This window comes from Gigantopelta aegis, chromosome 4 (genome assembly GCF_016097555.1).
Source record: "Gigantopelta aegis isolate Gae_Host chromosome 4, Gae_host_genome, whole genome shotgun sequence".
Classification (NCBI taxonomy): domain Eukaryota; kingdom Metazoa; phylum Mollusca; class Gastropoda; order Neomphalida; family Peltospiridae; genus Gigantopelta; species Gigantopelta aegis.
Window position 1 is genome coordinate 73,491,488 of NC_054702.1, and position 23,069 is coordinate 73,514,556.

Here is a 23,069-nt window from a genome sequence, read left to right on the forward strand (position 1 = left end):
GTTTGTTTAATAACAACAGTGCTGGCAAGCACATCATTAATGCACAGTTTTGGGGAAACCAAGTTAATATGGATAGCGTCTACGTCCTTTCATTAATAGGACTCTTTGAAAAGAATGTGTGGATATTTTTCAACTTTATGCTGGGTGAAATTAATGACATTTTGTTTACTGCAAATGGCTATAGTCATATCACAAGCTTGTACTATCTCTGATATATTAATCTGGATATCACCTTTGAGTAAGCATTATACCTGTATGTGAAAAGCATAAATCCAAATATTACATTCACAAGGGTTGAGGCATTATGTCCAAAACAATTCAGGTATGACCTAATATTGTTATTATTATTTATTAATAGATGTAATTTGATACCTCTAGTAACACAAAAATATATTTAAAAAATTCTTTAAGATCAGTGTCTTCTCTATAAAACAGCTTCATTGGGGTATGTAGAACCCTAGGGGCACCTGAGTATGCAGTGTCACACGCAGAGGTTGATGCTCACCGGATGTACCATCTTAGTGTGCTGCCAAAAACACCACCAAAACAGAACGATGCTAATATTACAATCGTCATTCTCTATTAATCCTGGACAGACTTTGGATATTTGTGATATCATTACAACACAAAATATAGGTAGCTTGGTACAGTTGTCTGCATGCACTGCCAGATTTGCATGATCCCACAGGATGTGATTACAGGACACTTTTTTCAAAGAAACAGGCGAATGACTCAGCAGTCTTGGAGAGAACACCATCTTTGCTCGTGGCAAGCTTAAGAATGTTGTGGAAAAAAAGTTTGTTTTATTTAATGACACCACTAGAGCACATTGTTTTATTAATCAGTGGCTATTGCATGTCAAACATTTGGTAATTTTGACATATATTCTGAGAGAGGAAACCCCCTACATTTTTCCATTAGTAGCAAGGGATCTGTTATATGCACCATCCTACAGACAGGATAGCACGTACCACAGACTTTGCTATACCGGTCGTTGTGCACTGGCTGGAATGAGAAATAGCCCAATGGGCCCAACGATGGGGATCGATCCTAGACCGATCATGCATCAGGTGATGGGGTTGTCGAAAAAAGATGTTCCCACAGAAATACAAACCCACTTGGCACAACTAAGGGGTTCACAAGTGGACATTGAACTCACATAGCATGGTTAGAAAGAGGCTAATGGAGTTTGTCAGATTGTAATTTTTGTTTTAATAATCCATGTTGGTTAAAATGTAACACTGATAATACTAAAACGTCAGATTGTAGTTTGCATTTGAGTTTTTACATACTATTCATATCGTGTACAATATAATTAATATTCATTAGCAAAAAATTGGCCACATTAACGACATTGTTATTCTTTGGCAATATCTAGACCACAAACTAGTACTATAAAATAATTATAGGCTAATTAGATGCAATATGGTAATACTGGACCAATCATATATACCCGGGGGGGGGGGGGGGGGGATGGACCCGGCGTTCTATAAAAGATTTGCCACCTAAACTCATACCTGCATATATCTAGGATCACAACCTAGGTGAACAAACTTGCCAACAAGCTACTGAAAATGTGTTATTCACTGTTAAATATGATGCCCCTCTGCGAAATTCGCAGTGTTTTCCATTTGCCCATTAGTCAGTCTCTGATTTGTTCTCTTTTTGAAAAGTGTTTACTTTAAGTTTGAAGTTGTTTCCAAATGGATTTTCTTCAAGAAATCCGATGATGCAAAACAATTTTTTGATAAATTGTGTCCAACCTCAACCCTCGGACGCCCACCAGCCAATTTTTTCCAGGGGTTCAACATGAAAACTTACTTGTATTGATCGATTTGAATCGATTTGGATCGATTTATATCAATTCAAGAATGGCTAATTCAATCAAATCATTTTCAAAATCCAAGATGACCATCATTATGCTCAACATTCAAAATGGCCTCGAAAGTGGTAAAATTATCTAATGGTTTCACCAAATGTATTAAAAAATCTCGTTAATATCATTTATATATTTATTGCCACAGTATTGTTGCAGATAACTGAAAAAACACAATAAATTACTAAAAATGGGTACTACAAAAATGAAATGGCCACCTATATTCCTTCCCAGCATCCATGAATTTGTTTATTATTACTTTTTTTGTTTGTTTGTTTTTGTTAGTAATTTCAGTTTTATTTGATGAAGAAGTAAAGTAAAAGTGTTTTGGAAAAAAACCACACACTATATTTGTGTCAATTTAGAAAACAGTCGTCCCAGAAATAAATAACTTGTACTATATACCATAGTAAGAAAATGGCTTTCCCTGTCGTAAGGACTATAGGCTAACAATATGGATCATATAGAGTAAAATGTTACCTAAATCTCAATGACAAAATTGATATAATGATTAAAAAAGTATCTCAGTAGCCGAAAGGGTATTTTGGCAGTTGTGAATCACTCTCAGATGGGTGATATATACAGAATACCTAGAATAATGTGATTGTCACGGGGATCCTGGTAAAAAAAGTTTCAGGTTAGCACATTTTCTCGAATATCTCTATCATTTTTGCCCGAATTTGATGTTTTACTCCAGCACTAGGCAGCACTATTAAATTACACATGAAATTGTATCCGTTACTATGTCCGTCTGACAATGACATTGGACTCGCTGTTCTGATTTGTTTGCGAGTCAGACAGTAGAAACCTTATCGTTAGGCGAGGAAGTGAATTTCTGTATCGTTAGTTACATTATTAGCTACTGCATAGGTCGTAGTTAATAATGCAGCTATCGGTACAGAAAATCGCAGCTTGTCATTTAGCCAAATGAATGTATACTTCCATTCGTACACAGTGATATATACACAAACACATGCATATTACTTGCAAATATCAAAACTTTATTATGCTCCTGGGGGGCGGTGTTCTGTCAATATGTAAAATGTGATTTGTTATTTCGAAATATGATCACTGTATTTGTGGCATCTGTTTATGAAGTAGTTACAGATACTTGTTAGGGCTAAGAAGTGATATTCTTCATGATTCGCATCTTTCTGCATTCGCTTTACCTTAACTTTAGTAACCCGTTGCCTCGAAATATAGAGTGTAACTAAATAATGCTTTATGATCTGATCCAGTGGTATTTTAGTGTGTTTTTCAGAACAGAGGTATCCATTAAAACATTTCGTTCAACAGATGCTAATAAAAAGCTGGGATTCTAAGATTTTGAATATTTCTCATATCTCCATAGATATAAGGCCTGTTTTTGTCAAAGTTTTGGTGATTAAAAACGAAAAAGCATAATAGGAACTGTAAAAATTGTTTCCTGTACGTTGGAAGTGGAACATACTTAGGAAATCCACATATCGGTGATCCATTCTTCCGGTGTGTAGCAGTGTAAATTTTAGTGTTTTATTGTTTACTACTTTATCAAGTGTATTTGATGCCAAAAAAACCCATCTTACTTCCCATATTCCTAGTCTGCTGACAAGGTGACAGAACAGGTTTGTACATTATTAGGATAAGGCTATGAGCCAGACCCCAACATTTTGGCCACCAGTATCATATGAGGGGAATAAGGTATATACCCCTAGGGATAAAAAATATATGTGATATGACTGGAACGGTGGTGGCTTTTATTATGTTATCACACTTTATATAAGCCTACCATAAAATAAACCACAGATTTATAATTTTTACATTTTCATAAATGGAGTGACAAAAATATTTATTTGATGTATTTCCTAAACCATAAAAGCAGATTGGTCTTTGTTTGGTTGCAACCTAGCGGTGGCACAAGGAAACAAGCTCCAAATGGAGGGTATTTTATCTAAAAATCTATTTGTCCGCCAATATTTTTTCGTGTCCAAATAAACAAATTGTTTTATTCAAGTACCATGCAAGATGACGTTTGTACTTGCTCAAAACGTAACTGCACTGAATTTGTTTACATGTTCGGTGAACAACTACCGAGGCACATTTTGCTTGTCCGAATAGATTTTCACTTGTCAAGACAAATGGACAAGTGATTATTTCGAACACTGCATTACCGTGAGCTCTGTCTACACCAGGGAAATCCAGGACATGTTTTTCAGCTGGGTCAGGAATGGATCCCCCCACCCCACCCCACACACACACACACCAACAACAACTAAAAACTCCAAAGTAAAGGCATTCACAACTCTTCTTTGTCCTCAGTGCATCATACACTAAGGTCAGTGATCTCGGGTGCAACCTGCTTTGAGTGAAAAAAGTTGAGTTATACAGTCATCAGCCTCTAGCTTATAGATACTGCTTAAGACCTCGAGTGTGGAGCAAAAACTGAGTGTCCCAAGCCCTGTTAGTAGAGGGTGAAGGATTGAAAAGGAAGGAGCTGAGGCTATTTTGGATCTACTGGCTTGAAACTGTCCAAAGACGTCTACACTGCCAACTTGTATGTGTGTGGCAAATAAACCGGCAATAAAGTACACTGATATGTACAGACTATTAGACTATAGGGAAAGGACAAATGAGGATGAAGAAAATTAATATGATTATCATATTTCTCCTCAACACTTTACATTGCTTACAATGGTTGATTCATTCATTTATACTTATTTACGTGCTTCTGTTCAATTAAGATTCACGCACACTGTCCTGGGCATACACTTGAGCTATCTGGGGTGTCAGCCTTGGACAGTGGGTTAGTGGTTAGTGAGAGATAATCCAATCTAGTGGGCTTACATCTTCCCATTGAGTCGTCTGACTCACTCTGGGTTGGAGCTGGTAAAGGGATTCAAACCCAATACTCACCAGCCAAAAGTCCTATAACTTAACTAATACACTGCCGAGGCGGGTTTAGAATAATTACAACATGTATTTGATGTCAGGAGAGTATTCTTCAACAGCAATAGGGAAATGAAATACAAGTTCTAAAAATAATAAAAAAGATGTATTTTTTTCGGGAGGGGTAACATTTTCTATTTTAGTCAGTTTAATATACAAATTACATAACACATTTTCAATTATTTGGATTCCTCTATAAAATAGCTATCAACATGTGTAACTGTATATATTCCAAAACTTTTATTAACGTTTTAAAACTAAATGATATATAAATCTTTTTTGAAACTGAAATATTGCATTATACAAGGACTGAGGAGTAAGTCCGTTTAGTGTTTTATATACAATAATGGCTTTTTGATATTCAACTCTTCTGTTTATTTTTAGCCACTTTAGTTCATGAAAAAGTAAATCCGTTGGATCATCAGGTGATTTGTGAAAAATAATACGTGCTCTTCTTTTTTGTAATTTATTTATTCTTTCTAAGTCTAATTTAGAACACTTTCCACATATAGTCAAGCAGTACTCGGATAATGGTTGAATATAAGCATTGAAATAAAGTATTCTAATATTTAAAGAAAGATACTTCTTTATTTTTATTAGCAGTTATTTTTTAAATTAGTGCTTTACACACCTTGTCAACTTGTGTATCCCAATGAAAACTGTCTATATATACCCCAAGGAGCTTATGACTTGATACTTGTTCTAAATTATAGTCATCATCAATTATTTACCACTACTAACAAAAAATTATTATACTTTACCATTCCAAATATTTGTTTTGTTTCGTATATCGTTGTGACTTTGGTCCAATTAAACTGCTGGATTAGTCCAACACGTGGATAGTTACGATAAATCTCGGAATTAACAAGTCGAAAAAAGTAGGCATACCGGTTCATATCCGTCATGGCTGGTGATGAGGACGCGTAACTAACCTGGAACAGAAAGATGTGTTTAATATTAATGCAAAGTAAATCCCACCACGAATACCAGGTATTCCCGACATTATATAAGTATCAGTAGTTAATGCTAAAACAACATCGACCAAACATAAATGCTTCGAAAACAGACCAAATATTTTCCATAAATATTATTTTGTCATCTAAAAAGCCTAGTAAACAGTAATAACAAATAATGTTTAGTTATAATGTTCATAAAGATCTAGCTACTAAAAATCCAAACTTATACGTAGCTCCATACCTTTTATTTTTAGAACGACGATCAAAATCGCACCAGAGTTCCTTCATTAAAATGTGCACCATTTCCCTTCAGCTTAATCCTACAAGACATTCCAAATTACATAGCACCATACAACCTCCCGCCTATTTCCAACTACGGTTGGACAGCTGGTGCTCCCTTGTACCTGCCAGTGCAGGCGGTCCTTCCTTCACCCTCCCCCAACCTTTTACTGTTCTGGACGGAGGAACCGGCCGAGGCCGGTACTTGTGCCCAGGACAGGCGTGCACTACAACAGCTTGCTCTGAATGTGCACGCTAAACAATTTGGAATTTGAATATATATATATATATATATATATATATATATATATATATATATATATATATATATATATATATATATATATAATACTACTCAAAAGAATTTAAGGGTCAGACGATATTTTCGACATTATTTTCTGAATGTCAATTATATTAGCTAGACCATAATGTCACGCATGGTATTGTTCCATTTTGACGAAAGTGGGTCTAAGCAACCCATAAATGAATTAAAATCCACTGTCATTGACACTGTCGACTAGTTCTAATGGCGAAAACATGCTTACATTTGCAGTATATTAGGGCGAAAGCGAAAGGTCTGCTAAGTGCCCATAACTTGCTTTTTCACAAAGCGCTTCATTTGCACGCTTTGCACGTGTATTCCATGTTCCCAATGCTGAATTTCCGTATAATTGGAGCTTGCGTTCGTGTACGGTGCACACTCCAAATTCGACAATGGTACGACTTCAACTGACTATCGAAGATCGAGGAAGGGCTATTGCTTGGCTTCAGGATGGCAATACGCAAAGAAATGTTGCTCTGAGCCTTGGTGTCAGTCAGTGTCGTTGGCCGACTGTGGCAACTGTACCAAGCAACGAATTCTGTTCCAAATCGTCCACGTTCGGGAAGACCCCGAAGCACTACAAATAGAGAGGACCGCTACATCACCAATATGGCTCTACGTCAACGCACAACCACTGCACGCCGATTACATGACAATCTGCGGACTGCGACTGGAATTTGAGTGTCTAATCAAACCATATGCAATCGTCTGAGAGCCAATAATCTACGTTGCCGTCGCCAGGCTCTTCAACCACCACTCCTACCACGTCACAGAACGGCCAGACGTCACTGGTGCACGCTTCATCTGCGGTGGCAACGTGTTCAGTGGGGTCGAGTGATGTTCACTGATAGTCCAGGTTTAGTCTCCAGTTCAACGACGGTCGGGTTCGTGTCTACAGACGTCCTGGGGAGCGCTTCGCTGACGTTAACGTTAGACAACGTCACCGGTTCGGTGGTGGCAGCGTCATGGTGTGGGGCGGCATCTCTATCCACCACAGGACCCCCCTCTATGTGGTGGATGGCAATCTGAATGGAATCCGCTATCTGAATGAGATTATCCGGCCGTTGGTTCTCCCAGGCCTTCAGCAGATTGGCGGCGGGGCAGTTCTGCAGGATGCCAGACCCCACCGCGCCAGGGTGGTAACGGACTTTCTCAGACAACAAGGTATCGCCAGGATGGATTGGCCAGCATATTCGCCTGACTTGGCCCCAATAGAGAGAATTAGGCTGGAGAGTTCGGGATAACCATGCCCCTCCGGCCAACCTTCATGATCTGGGTCAACTTCTTATGGCAGAGTGGCAGGCCATTCCCCAAGAGTTCTTCAGACGTCTGATCAACAGCATGAGGCAACGATGTGTCGAGTGTATTCGCGCCAGGGGTGGATTCACACACTATTAAACGAATGTTCTAATGTGTAAAATCCATGTTTGACAACCTTCAACTTTGACAGCATGTCATGTGACTTTCTTGTATACAGTGACGTTTATTTGTGGTTTTTTGTAAATATGGAACAATAAATAAAAAATTTGGTGTAGTTTGCATCATCAATCTAATACACTCTGAAACTTATTTGGTTATAAATTTTTGACCCTTAAATTCTTTTGAGTAGTATATATATATATACAATCTAATTAAAATTAGCTCCACTATTACATGTGGATCTAACACCAGCCAGTTGGAGCTCATGTCCACCAATCAAAACCTTACTTGCAGAATCATGTCAGTGATTTAAAAATAACAACACTGCGTAGTCCCCAATGTCCAGGTAATATTTCGTCTGTAAATAATAATTTAAATATTGACCAATCACACTTCGCCTTTTATAACGATATTTGGGAGCATACAAATTCTAAAAATATCGGGCGAGTCTATTTTAGTGGCTGCAGTACAGCGAACCATACCAATACGTACGGGGTGGGTTATCAGTCTTCAATTTTACATTAAAAATTATTTATGTATTTATAAAAAAACAAAACCCCCCAACTAAATCAGTCTTCAGTTTTACATTACAAATTATTTATTTTATAAAATAAAACATGTTGTAAGGCATTCGTAATTCACACGAAACATGTCGTATACCCTCAGGATAATTCGGAATGTTTTCAAATTATTTTTAAATCACTGGCAGGATTCTGCAAGTAAGGTTTTGATTGGTGGACATGAGCTCCAACTGGCTGGTGTTAGATCCACATGTAATAGTGGAGCTAATTTTAATTAGATTGATATATATGCACACACACACACACACACACACACACACACACACACACACACACATATATACACTGTCAAAACAGAAATGCATAGGTGATAGGGAAAGAAAAAAGTTTTTGATTTTACAAAATATCGGGGGTTTTTTTTTGTACAATTTTGCTGAATGACCATGTTTGTTAATGTTCCTGAAATGGCACAGCATGCCCAAATGCATCATAAAACAAATTTAACACACGTTTCCGACAATTGCAGGAAATCGACGTGAAATGGTCAGATTTTGGCGAATGCACGTGAAACTCGGGAAAGATTGGGGGAGTGATGGGTATTTAAAGCTGCAATGCCCGCAATGATGCCTCATTTCCATTTCGATGCAGACGAGTTACAAGATGCCAAGACTAAGCCTGCTGAATCGAAACATTGCAACATGCCGCCTCCAGTTAGGTGAATCGCAGTCAGAAGTTGCACGCTACATGAACGTCCATCAGAGCACCATTTCACGTCTCTGAGACAGGTACCAGCAGTTTCAATCAGCGGAAGCCCGGCCCAGAAGTGGAAGACCTCGCATAACAACTGCAGCACAAGATTGCTACATCCGAGTTCTGGACATGAGTCACCGAACTGCCACAGCAACGAACACTGCTGGACACATACCTGGTTTCAGAAGGGTGTCTGCACAAACCATTCGGAACAGACTTCGAGACGTTGGTTTACGAGCTAGGAGACCGTATGTTGGCCCCGTCCTGCGACGTCAACATCGACATTTACGTGTTCGCTGGTGCACGAATGTACATGGGTGCAACTTTGGAAACTTGCGGCGAGTATGGTTCAGCGACGAGTCAGGTTTGCTTCTACAGCGACGTGATGGACGACAACGTGTTTACAGATGCCGCATTGAACGTTTTACCAACAACTGCGTCGCCCAAGTTCACAGATTCGGTGGAGGGAGTGTCATAATGTGGGAATCCATCTCATACACCGGCAGAAGTGAATATGTGTTCATACAAGGCAACCTGACAGCTGTACGCTACTGGGATGAAATTCTTCACCGACACGTGCTTCCAATTTTGGATTGACAGAGAGAACTCTTTCAGCAGGACAATGCCAGGCCGCATATGGCACGTGTAACAATGCATTTGCTACAGAATGAGAACATTAACGTGCTGCCATGGCCATCAAGATCGCCAGATCTCAACCCCATTGAACATCTATGGGACGAACTGGACAGATGTGTACGCCAGCGTGACCTGGAGCCTAAGACGCTTCCGCAACTGTCACATGCATTGCAGGAAGAATGGGCTAGAATTCCACGTGCCCGGATTCAGAGACTCATTCAGTCTATATGCTAAGGAGATGTTGCGCAGTGATTGCTGCTGCTGGTGGCCACACAAGGTACCGATTTCAGCGCCCTCGTGTGACGCTGTTTGGTGACAAAAACGCCTCCACTGCCGTTATTCCATAGCAAGAACATTGTCATATACTCATGTAAAATTTGACTGTGATACGATCATAAATAACGAAATTATGCAAATTGGTATTAAAGAGATAATTCCATGAATATTTCGCCAATGCGTTTCTTTTTTGGCAGAGTATATATATATATATATATATATATATTGTTTTATGTACACATGAAAAAAACCCACCAGTCCCCAAATGTTTACATCAATTCCATCATCTACACTGGATTACAGTTAGTCAACATTTTACCACACAATTGATCATACTAGATTCTGTTGAAGAAAGTTGATTGGAATTTTAGTAAACGGTCATCACGTCGGGAGACCCAAACCGATAAATTTTCAATTAAAATCGATCATTGGAATATCACTATGTTTAACGACACCCCAGTACAATGGGAAATCAGCTACTGAGTGTGAGAAAAACCTGTATGAACAAAAGAAAACAAATACTTGTATATCGAAACTTCAGCAGATTTTACACAACAGCCATTTGTAGTCTACCATAATATGGTCCAATATAGCAGCATGGAATCTTGTATGTGCACTTTAACCATGTATGGGCAGTATACACCACGGCCTTTTATACGTATCAGTCGTGAATCAATGAAAAAGACAGCGAATTAAAACCCCGAATCCAGGACATCAATCCTAAATATAATTTATTGCAGATAAATGAATTTATATTGAACTATTATAACTCTTGACCTGACTCAAGATGGCGACGCAAACAAACCACGGAGAGGATCTGAGCGAACAGAAACAAAAATTTAACAAGTAAAGAAGTGGATACAGAATGTAAGATTTGGATCAAATGATCCTTAGATATTACTGACGCGATGTATCCATGTAACAATTATGTAATATTCTATACAATGTTATAGGAAAGGAATTACGAACTTGGTGTATAAACCGTCGCCGTCTTTCCTATGTAACTCATTCAACCATAACCAATTAATCCGTGCAAGCGGTGACCACAGGTCAGAGTATAATGTGACGCGTACACCAGTTCCCTTGTAAACAGTATAATCACTGTAGAACAATGGCAACACATAGTAATACACAAACGTGTGTATCATCCGTTCTTGAAAAGCACAAGAGGGGTCATTTATGGCGATATAGGACAGAACTGTGATACACTTAATCTCAGCCCACTCGTCGATGTAATGAACAAAATGGAGATTCGATTAGCGAATATCGAGGTGCATGTTAAAAAGATAGATCAAGTGCAGTCAGCACTTACAGCATTGGGATCCAAAGTAGCCACGTTGGAAGGTATCATCATAGCCAATCGCGCCAACAACAAGGAACTGGCGACTAGTTTACAAGGACTGAGTAATATATACGATGGAGTAAAGGTGGCATGTGACAAAAACAAAACAGACGTTAGTGAAATAAAGTGCGCTCTTGCGGCTACAGAGCGTAATAATGAGTTGAGAAACGAGGTAAGTGCATTTCTCAAAGAACGTGATGAACTAAAGGCGACCGGTACTGATCTACAATGTAGGTCGATGAAAAACAATTTAATTTTTAAACGGTCTAGCTGAAAACCCCTACGAAAATACCGAAGAGGTATTAAGAGACTTCCTCTATTAGGAGGTTAGACTTGAGTACAATTTTGAATTCGGAAATGTTCACAGGTTCGGTAGAAGGCGTGATAACAGGGCACGACCAATTGTGGCACGTTTGCTTTCTACAAAGAACTTAGTATAGTGAGAGAGCATGCATACAGACTGAAAGGTACACCGTATGGAATCAACGAACAATTCCCGACGGTAGTAGAGGATAAGCGAAAACAACTGTATCCAGTGGCTAAAAAACACAGACAAGCAGGTCACAAAACAACAATGGTGAGGGACAAACTGTTTATTGACGGTAGATTGTACGATGACACCAAGTGTAAACAGACTGATCCACGCACATACAGCGACGTAGTGCACGACGCACCCAGACAAGCGCGCAATGCTGCCCACCCCGAGCAGCCAAGAGAGAGAAGACCAGCACCGAAACGTTCGCGTGCACCATCGACGCCGACAACAACCGACAAGCCAGAGAGTAAAAAACAGACAACGATTGAGTCACGTGATGTCGACCCAAGCCCAGCATAGGGGCGCGCGGAGAGTGATACAGGCATATCTATTATATCGTGGAATGCAGATCCAGATTTCCTAAATATTATCTGCAAACACGACATAATATGTCTTTATGAATGGTGGACAGGCTCTGACGACATAACAATACCTAATCATACCACGTGTAATGTGCCTAGGGAAAATGGAAAAGGAGGAGGAATGTGTATATTTGTTAGAGATTATCTCCAAGATTATTGTGTATGCATAGATAAAACCTGTGATAGTAGTATTATATTTAAAATCAAAAGCAACAAGTTTTGTGCTAATAGAGATGTATTTATGTTTATTAATTACATACCACCTATTAATAGTACGTGTTATCAAAATAGTGATGTAGATATATTTGAAACACTAGAAGATCACATATGTACATATGCACAGATGGGCGACATTGTTGTTATAGGTGACTTTAATAGTCGTACAGGTACGCTTTGTAATTTTATAGAAACTGACATCTTAGCAGAAGGTCCATTACATGTATTACAAAACGTGATCGAATACATACAGGACAGTAATCTCGACCCGCGTCACAGCGAAGACAAAACAGTTAATCAGTTCGGTAGGAAACTTATCGCCCTTTGCAAAGCTAGCGGGTTACGAATAGTCAATGGTAGACACCCAGACGACCGACATGGGAATATCACTTTTTACAATGCAAACGGTACAAGCCTTATTGATTATGTATTCACTAGCGAATCGTGTTTCGATTTAATTTCATATTTTCAATACGGCGAGTTCAATTGTTTCTCCGACCATGCATCCTGTATGTTTCACACTGGGTTGTAATGTAAACATTGCTAATACGCAGGAGTGGATCGACGAAAACAATGCTGTCATTGCTTCCAAAGTAACCGAAAATATTGAAACGCTATTGAATATATGTTCAATTAGTGGTAATAGCCAAGATTGTATAAACGTACGGGTTGATAAATTCACAAACGAACTAAATACTATTATATTGCCTTACTGTGACGTCACTACCCATACAAACAGAAAGAACTATATGCGCCGGCACACTACCACAGGTGGTGATAAGCCATGGTTTAACGAGGAATGTAAAGCTCGATTTAACGAATATAGAGCAGCTATCCATATGTTTAATGGTAGAAGAAGTGACCTAAATCGAATTGAACTCGTACGTGTAAAAAGAATATATAAGTCATTAGAACGCCGCCTATCTCAGCAAATATTACCCAAAGCAGTTTTATGTACATATGGAGAAAAGGAAGAAAAACGTAAATTCAGAACTAACAAATGATGAATTCTATAACCATTTTAGCAAATTGGCTGAAAACGTGCCTAAATTAGACGACGAGACACAAGATTTTTTACGTAAATACGACCAGCAAGTTAGTGACGCACCGAACCGCGAGCTTGACTCTGAAAATACAGAGAAGGAAATGCATTTCTTATCAGATAATTGCCCCTATATCGACATCCAATCATTAAATATATTCCTACTTATGTATGCCGATGATATGGTTCTCCTAGCCGAATACCAGAAGGCCTTCAGTCAATGCTCAATTCACTATCAAAATATACTACCAAATGGGACCTAACTGTAAATACAACTAAGACTAAGGTTGTCATTTTTAGAAATGGGAGGATCATTCGAGACAACGAAAAGTGGTTATACAAAGGTGAACAGTTAGAGGTTGTAAATGAATTCATTTATCTTGGCTTATTATTCTGTTATAACGGTAAATTTAATCGAACTCAAAAACGATTCGCTGATCAGGGAAGAAAAGCCTTGTTTTCATTATTAAACGTATGCAAAAGACATTATTTTAATATTGAAACAATGCTATCTGTTTTTGACACCTATGTTAACAGTATTCTTAGTTATGGGTCAGAGGTCTGGGGATTCCACTGTGCAAGGGATGTTGAAAATATTCATATAAAATTCTGTAAAAAACTACTTGGAGTACAACAAGGGGTTTGTAATGAATTTATATATAGTGAGTTAGGGCGTTTTCCTCTGTATATTATGAGAAAATTAAAAAAAATTAAATATTGGATTAAAATACGAAATACTGAAAATTGTATCCTTTTAGCCTATATATGAAGAAATGGAACGATTAAAGGGTAACTGGGTAACACAAGTCAAACAAGAACTAAATAGGTTTGGACTAAACTATATATCTAACATACCAAATGTTGGTAACAGAGAATATAATATAATTAAGGAAAGAATTTACGATAAGTTTAAACAACATTGTTTTAGTCGAATAACGACTTCACCGAAAGGTACCTTATATAAATTTGTGTTACTTGAATTCAAGCTACAAACATATCTTAGACAACCCATACCATTAAATCACTTAAAAGAAATATCAAAGATCTGAATTAGTGCACACAAATTAAATATTGAAACCGGAAGGTATAGGAAAATTGACAGGGCCGAAAGAAAATGCACTATTTGTAACTATAATGATATAGAAGACAAATACCATTGTATCCTTATTTGCCCAGCTTTGAATGATTTGAGGAATAAGTATATAAAACAATGTTACCACAGACGTCCAAGCGTATTTAGGCTCACTGAACTATTAACAACTGAAAACAATAAAGACATCAATAACCTGGGAAAATATTTAGTTTTGGCAAATAAAGTTAGAGACGATTTACTGAAGCTTACTTAAAATATGACATCCACAAACCTGCCGTTTCATTAGCAAGTATATTAATCATATTTCATAGGGTATACATCAATATATACCTATATATTTAGAATTAGAATTATTACTATACCACGATAAAGTTTATAGTGCACATATATATGTACATCCCACCACTATTACTAGTATGCTATGTTAATTTTACCATTAATTCTTAAATCACTCTCCACCTGTATTTGTATATTTGTATATATACCGTGATTATATATGTATGTATTTATGCTGATAAGTTTGTTTAACTTAAGGCAAATAAAGAACTTGAACTTGAAAAAAATATGTGGACATTACAGTTAGTGACTACCAATGTTACACCAGATGATCACGCTCAAACTTCCAATTAATAATAAATAGATTAACCAATCAGAAGACTTCTGCACTCTGAGGAAGAATTCTGCCTTTCCAGCGGGTCACAGGTAAATAAACAAAAACTTTGCTTTATATCCATGAGATATAGTCTCATTCATTTACCTGTGTTAGATATTTATTCACTAGGATGTGTTTCTTTTGTTTTTGACCGTCGGTCCTATAGGAACATTCGATTCCTTAACACGTTGGCAGAATTTCTATATGCGTTGACCGTAGTTATGTAGGTCAAACTAGAACGACCTTTGAACTGGTGGCTGTGTGTGGGCATTGCACGATGGCAAAGGCGTGAAATACGGTGTCCGTGGTTGTTTTAGGACACTTATTGATTCGTCGGTTGCGTGATTTTGCCGACAGTGAGACCAAAGAAAATAATTTACGTCTTGACAAAGACCAGTTCAGGGTGTGTTTTAGAGCGCAAGGTGGTTTATCGGTCAACACTCTGGTACTTACCGAGTTCGGATCCCAGTCGAGGCATGGGATTTTTAAATCCAGATACCGACTCCAGACCCTGAGTGAGTGCTCCGCAAGGCTCAATGGGTAGGTGTAAACCACTTGCACTGATCAGTGATCCATAACTGATTCAACAAAAGCCATGGTTTGTGCTATCTTGCCTGTGGGAAGTGTAAATAAAAGATCCTTTGCTGCCTATCGTAAAAGATAGCCTATGTGGCGACAGCGGGTTTCCTCGAAAAAACTCTGTCAGAATGACCATATGTTTGACGTCCAATAGCGGATGATACGATAAAAAATCAATGTTCTCTAGTGGCGTCGTTAAATATGAAACAAACTTTACTTCATACTTTCGTATGCTACAGGACCTGTTGACTTTTTTCCCTGTTTCCGCAGGTTATGTTTATGCAGATTGAGGTAAACAACTTGACACATGCAGGTGCAAGGGGTTTTGTTGGATGTGATTTTTATGTACATACTTATGTGTAGCTACAATTGCATTCAGAGTATATTAATAGTTTTTATGCACTACTACATATATGCATTTGTTTCAATACAGGTACAGTACACAATGTTTTGCTGGAATACATATTTCTATTTTCTAACAACCTTTTTGAATTTACTCATCAGACATTTAGTATAATATTAATAATAGCATAGCTTCCTACCTAAAATTATTTGTGATGGATTTAGTATTTTACACACATTTTGCAGCTCCTTATTCAGGGCTAGCTCTGGATGTGCAAAACAATTCACTAAATTCACGGCCGTAGCTAGCTGCCCCCCCCCCCCCCCCCCCCCCCCCCGAAAAAATCCGGAAAGCATTATAGAAACGTAAAGAAAATTCTCTTCTTGACTGTTTAAACAGTTTTAGACTATTAACTACTCAGTTGCCCCCCCCCCCCCCCCCCCCCCCCCCCCCCCCCCCCCACACACAAAAAAATCCTAGCTACGGCCCTGAAATTGTCTATTAGACTTAAAAAATTGCAGAAATTGTCATTTATATTCTAAAAACTGTCAATTATGACATGAAATTATTTCGCCAAACAAAACTAAAATTCGCCAATTACTTTCAAAATTCGCAATTGGTGAATTTGGCGAGTGCCAGAGCTAGCCCTGTTATTACTTGTCAAGCCGACTTTCAGTATAATGAGTTAACATGCTTGTTGATATGTAGTTTGAGGTGTATTCAATATAAGGCATCTATTTTATGGCTTTTTAGTATTACTTACCAAGCTGGCATTCAGTATAATGCTCTAACATGGCTTGTGTAGGTTAGTACAGAAAGTGGTCTGCGTGTATTCAGTATAATACACCTATTTTTCCACAGATAAGTTTTATGCAGATTGGGGGAAATGATCTTATACATACAGATGTAACACCAAAACAATTGGCTAATGACATTGGTTTTGCAGAGGAGTTCAGCACTAGGAGTGTAAGCACTTTAATTATAATTGGACAGTTGTTGTGGAGGGCACAACATAAGACACCAATGGGTTATAACAGTCAGGTAGTTGAGACAAATGTATTACTTCATGATCTGGCAAAAAGCAAAGATAATGTTATATTTTGGCACCATCACAGGTTTTGGAAGGAGGATTTGTCTTTCTTGTCAGTGGATGGTGTTCATCTAAATAAACAATCAATGAAAAAAAATGTGCAGTGTTAAAAGTGCTATTCTGCAAGCAAAGAAAAGATTAACACCATAAGTTAGCATTTAGTATAATGTTTTTACATGTTCTTAGGTAAGATACAGGAAAGTGTATTTAGTACATTAATGTTGTAGTTTCTTATTTTCCTTACCAAGCTTGGCTTTTAGTTAATACTTAGAAATACTTGCATAGGTTACTGAAAGTTGTCTGCTGAATATTTTATATATTAGTAATTACACAAATGTTGAAGCTATTTAGTATTATCGAGCCAACATTCAGTATAATGCTCTAACAAGGTTTGTGTAGATTTATATATGGTTGACTGCTGTGTAATCAGTATAAGACATAAATGTTCACAGCTGCTTAGTATTAGTTATCTAGCCAGCATTCAGTATAATGCTCTAACATGGCTTGAGTAAGTTTACATGAAGTTGGTTGTTATGTATTCAGTATAATACATAAATGTCACAGCTACTTAGTATTACTTATCTAGCTGGCATTCAGTATAATACTCTAACATAGCTTGAGTAAGTTTACATATAGTTGGCTGTTATGTATTCAGTATAATACATAAATGTCACAGCTACTTAGTATTACTTATCTATCTGGTATTCAGTATAATGCTCTAACATGGCGTTATGCTATTCTGGCATAGTGTATATATAATTTGTTGGACTGCGTGGCGGACATCGATATGTGAAATTTGGATCCCTGTGTGAAAATTCGTGAACTATTGTGACACGTAAATGTGTAATGAACTGTGAAATAAATAATTACGGCATTGTTATTATTTAAGAAATGAAGAAAGGATGTTTAAAATATACGGATTATAACAAGTGAACTGATAATATTTATCTGAATTAGCAGTATGGCCGACCTCGTGCACGAGCAACTGACAACGTGGTGTATTCGGACAAGGAACGTAACTCTTCGGGATTTCTGTATTGGTGTTTCCGTTGATTTGTAAAAAGCGCCAGTTGAGTGTGAATTATAAATTAGAAATGATTTGATTGGTGTATAGATCAAATCTCGTGTTTGATCATGGAGAGATTCAAGGTTAAATGTCACGCACCGCGATAGTATATAAACGGGACACGAATGTGGTTCAGCATACGGTGACAGGTCGTAGGCAAGCCAGGTGGTCAACAACAACAGGAATGAACGGACAAGATGAACTGTGCCAGTGCCCTGAATATTGACGTCATCGTATCCGGATTTGGGAATTCGTTATGTTTTGGACAGTCATTTGGTGAATATTAATATTAATATACACATAAATGCCATTGGGATAAATAGTAATTTAATATATGGGGAATTTATATAATTAATAATTTTGTATTAAAGATATCTAAATTTATCACTTGATATTTGTTTGTGTGAATTATCATTAGTGTGTGCTCTGGGCTTTATTGTTCATGGTAGGTTAGTTCTGCGTTCTGGGTATGACGATTTACCACAACCATAATATAGGTTAGAACGGGAACGTAACAATTGGGGGCTCATCCGGGATTGATTGATTTGATTGATTGATCGATCGTTTGTGATAGAATTTGATTGATCGATCGTTTGTGATTGGATTTGATACTTTGATCTGATTGGATTGGATAGATTGAATTGATCCATTGATGCATCGATGATTGATGTATTGATCGATGATAGATCAATGGATGTGATCATTTAGTTTTTATGACTTGTTAGTTGTATAAACGGTTATGAACAATACAGGGGTTTGTAGTTTATAAGCACACTTATTGATATTCACACATTCATTGTCACATGGATAGTATATGGTCAGTAGAGCAGGTAGTTATTAGATTTAGTTCTAGTTTAGATGAAACTGAGATAGATTCTTTTACTGTAGCACAGTTGAAAGAGCTTGCTGAATATGTAGGATTAGAGTTAGATATTGGTTTGTGGAAAGCTGAAATAAAATCAGTTATTATATGTTATTTGAAAAATATAGCGGAAAGTGAAGACCAAATAGGTGAAAGATATGAAATTAGTTCCGATATAGTTGAACCTGATAGTGCTGATAGTTTAGCTATGTTAAAGCTTAAACTTGAGCTCAAGAGAGAGCAGTTAGTGTTTGAAAGGGAACAAAGACAATTAGATACATTAGATAGAGAAAAACGGAGAGAATGGGAAGCAGCCCAGCGACAACTTGATAGGGATGTTAAAGTTAAGGAATTGGATGATCGTAATCGTCAGCAGTGTAGATTTAATCCGGAGAAGTATATTCGGATGGTTCCCATTTTTAACGAAAATCAGGTGGATGAATATTTTGATTGTTTTGAAAAAGTAGCTGTTGGAGCTGAATGTCCAAAAAAGTATTGGAGCTTGTTATTGCAGTCTGCCTTGAAGGGTAAAGCACAGATAGCTTATGCTTCACTTTCTGTAGATGAATCTTCTTCATATGATGTTGTGAAGGATGCCATTTTGAGGGCTTATGAAAAAATACCCGAGGTATATAGGGAAAATTTTCGAAGTCTTAGGATTCATGGAGGGCAATCTTATGTAGAATTTGCCAAGGAAAAAGAAAAATTGTTTAAGATGTGGTGTAATTCAGAGTCGGTAAAAGAAAAATATGAGAAATTAGAACAGTTGATTCTCATAGAAGAACCAGGCACATTGTCTGAAGCAGCCATAATGGTTGATAAGTTTGTCCTTGCGAGTCGTAAACATCATCCTGGCAATAGTCAGTTTCGAAATTTACCTCAGAACAATTCTTTCAACTATAAAGATACTGGTAAGGATACTTCAATGAGGAATAAGAATCCATAGCGAGATGTTGACAATTCTCGGGATTTGAAAACATCCAATTCAATACAATGAATGAATGAATGAATGAATGAATGAATAAATGTTTAACGACACCCCAGCACGAAAAAATTCAATACAATGTTATTATTGTAAAAGGATGGGTCATATTAAGCGTGATTGTCAAAAGTTGAAATATGATCTTGGAAATGGTAATAGATTGAAACCCAGAAAGTTGGTGTCTCAGTTAGGTTTGCCTTGCAAATCAGATACACAAATTGGAAGTAAACTGAGTGAAGTTAAGATGGGTAATCCAATGTTTGAACCATTTTTAACTTCAGGTTGTGTTATTACTTCACCCGACGGTCAGACTAAGCAGTCTATTGTGATATTGCGGGATACTGGCGCTGAACAAACAATTTTACTTGAAAAAGAATTGTTAGATAAAGAAAAGTCCTTTTTGGGAAAGTATATTACTTTGCACACTGTTGATGGTATTATCTCTGTCCAGTTACATAATATTGATTTGGATGATGACCTGGTTAAAGGTAGCATTGTAGTAGCTGCGGTTAATCAAATACCAGTTGAAGGTGTGGCATTGTTGTTAGGAAATGATATAGCCAAAGAAAGGGTTATTCCTATACCTATAATGACCAGTATTCCTGAAGTTGATGTAGAAACCGAAAAATTGGCTAAAACAATTCAAAATATTTTTCCTGCTTGTGTTGTAACTCGATCTCAAAGTAAAGAGTTTAGGAGGAAAAATTATATTGAGAATGAGATAGCAAAAAAAGTTTGGGATATAACTGATTAAGGAGAAACTGTGATTAGGCATGATATTGAAAATGAAACTGATGATAATCATGCAAGTAGGTTGAATCACAAAGTTAAGTGTCATAATGAAATGCCCAAACAGGGATTTGATTTATATCAGCCCGAAAAAGATTGTTCATTACAAGTTAATAATGACAATTTATGTTTAAACTTCAACCATGAGGAGTTTGTTCTTAAACAGCAAACTGATAGTGAATTGCAAAATCTTGCAAAAGAAGCTTTAGATATTTCAGAGCTAGATAGTGTACCAGTTGCTTATTATTTCGAGAATAGAGTTTTGATGAGAAAGTTTCGGGATAAACATGCAGGTTTTGACAATGATTGGTAAGTAAAACACCAAATTGTTATTCCCAAAAGCTGTCGAAGCACGAAACTGAGTTTAGCTCATGACGGTCCATTGTCTGGTCATTCTGGTGTGAGTAAGACGTACCAAAGAATTCTGAAACAATTTTATTGGCCTCATTTACACTGTGATGTTGTCAAATATTGTTTGGCCTGTAAAACATGTCAGGTAAGCCTAACCAAAGCATTAAACCAGCTCATTTGATACCAATTCCTGCAGTTGGTGAAGCCTTTAGTGAGGTTATTGTAGATTGTGTTGGACCATTACCACGCACTATTCATGGCAAAGAGTATTTGTTCACAGTTCTTTGTAAAAATACTCCATTTCCAGAAGCCATACCGTTGAGTAATATTAGGGTTAAGACAGTTGTTCAGGAGTTGATAAAAATATTTACCAGATATGGATTTCCAAAGATTATTCAAACTGATCAAGGAAGTAATTTCACTTCAAAATTATTTCAGCAAGTCATGGATGAATTGTTTATTAATCATCACTTTTCTTCTGCTTATCATCCTGAAACTCAAGGTTCTTTGGAACGATTTCATGGAACTTTAAAGTCAATGATCAGAAAATATTGTATGGAAAAAAAGTAACAACTGGGATGAAGGAATTCATTTATTGTTGTTTGCTGTTAGGGATACTTATCATGAATCTTTGGGATTAACTCCATTTGAAATGTTGTATGGGCATAACATTCGTGGTCCATTACAAATGGTGTATGAATCTTGGATAGGTTCTAAGGTGAAAAATTAAACTAATGCTTTGAAGTATGTTATGGATTTGAAAGAGCAAATGCAAACAGTTAGAGAAGTATCACAAGAAGTGTTACTGCATACTCAAAACAAGATGAAAATCTGGTTTGACAAAAAAGCTAGGGAAAGATGTTTCAGTCCAGGAGATGAAGTTCTAGTTTTGTTTCCTTTGGTCAATCAATCACTTAGTGCGAAATTTCAAGGACCTTATGTTGTTAAAGAAAAGGTCAATGCTGTTGATTATGTGATCAGTACACCTGATCGTCAAAAAGAAAACTCAGCTTTGTCATATAAATATGCTAAAAGAATATCATAACCGAGAAAAGGTAATGGCGAACACTATAGTTTTAACAGGGTTAAATAGTGAGGATGAAAAACCAAAAGATGTTTTTAGTTCAGCTGAACCAAAATTGATAAATTCAAGTGTTGTTGAATTTGGATGTAAAACTGAAACATTTAAGTGAAAAACAGCAAAGTGATGTTAGAAACATCATTGGTGAATTCAGTAGTATTTTTCCTGATGTTCCTAGTCGAACAAGTGTCATTGAACATGATGTTGATGTTTGTGAATCAAGGCCAATAAAACAACATGCTTATCGAGTTAGTCCTCAAAAACAGGAACTTCTTCGAAAAGAGGTTGAATATATGATTGAGAATAATATTATTCAACCCAGTTTTAGTAACTGGAGTTCTCCTTGTTTGTTGGTTCCTAAACCTGATGGCGGTGTAAGATTTTGTATAGATTTTCGTAAAGTAAATGCTGTAATAAAATCCAATTCTTTTCCTATTCCACGAATTGATGATTGTATAGACAAAACAGGAAATGCTAACTATGTTAGTAAGTTTGATCTTGTGAAGGGTTATTGGCAGTTTTGTAACTGCTGATGGTCTCTTTGAATATTTAGTTTGCCCGTTTGGAATGAAAAATTCTCAGGCAACTTTCCAACGTTTGATCAATCGGGTAATTGCTGGAATGCATAGATGTCAAGCTTATGTTGATGATATTGTGATTTATAGTCATCATTGGAATGAACATGTTATCCAGATGAAGGAGCTCTTTTGTAGACTTTATGCAC

General features: G+C 37.1%; 1 protein-coding gene across 2 annotated transcripts in view; it reads right to left on the minus strand.

Moving 5' to 3' along the window:
• The window catches only part of LOC121371074 (gamma-aminobutyric acid type B receptor subunit 1-like), a 113,525-nt gene that overhangs the window by 61,441 nt on the left and 29,015 nt on the right, over positions 1–23,069 (minus strand). For both annotated transcript variants that reach the window (XM_041496704.1, XM_041496703.1), the window contains one exon: positions 5,563–5,733. In XM_041496704.1, coding sequence (XP_041352638.1) covers positions 5,563–5,733 — 171 coding nt within the window. The remainder of the gene's footprint in view (positions 1–5,562; positions 5,734–23,069) is intronic.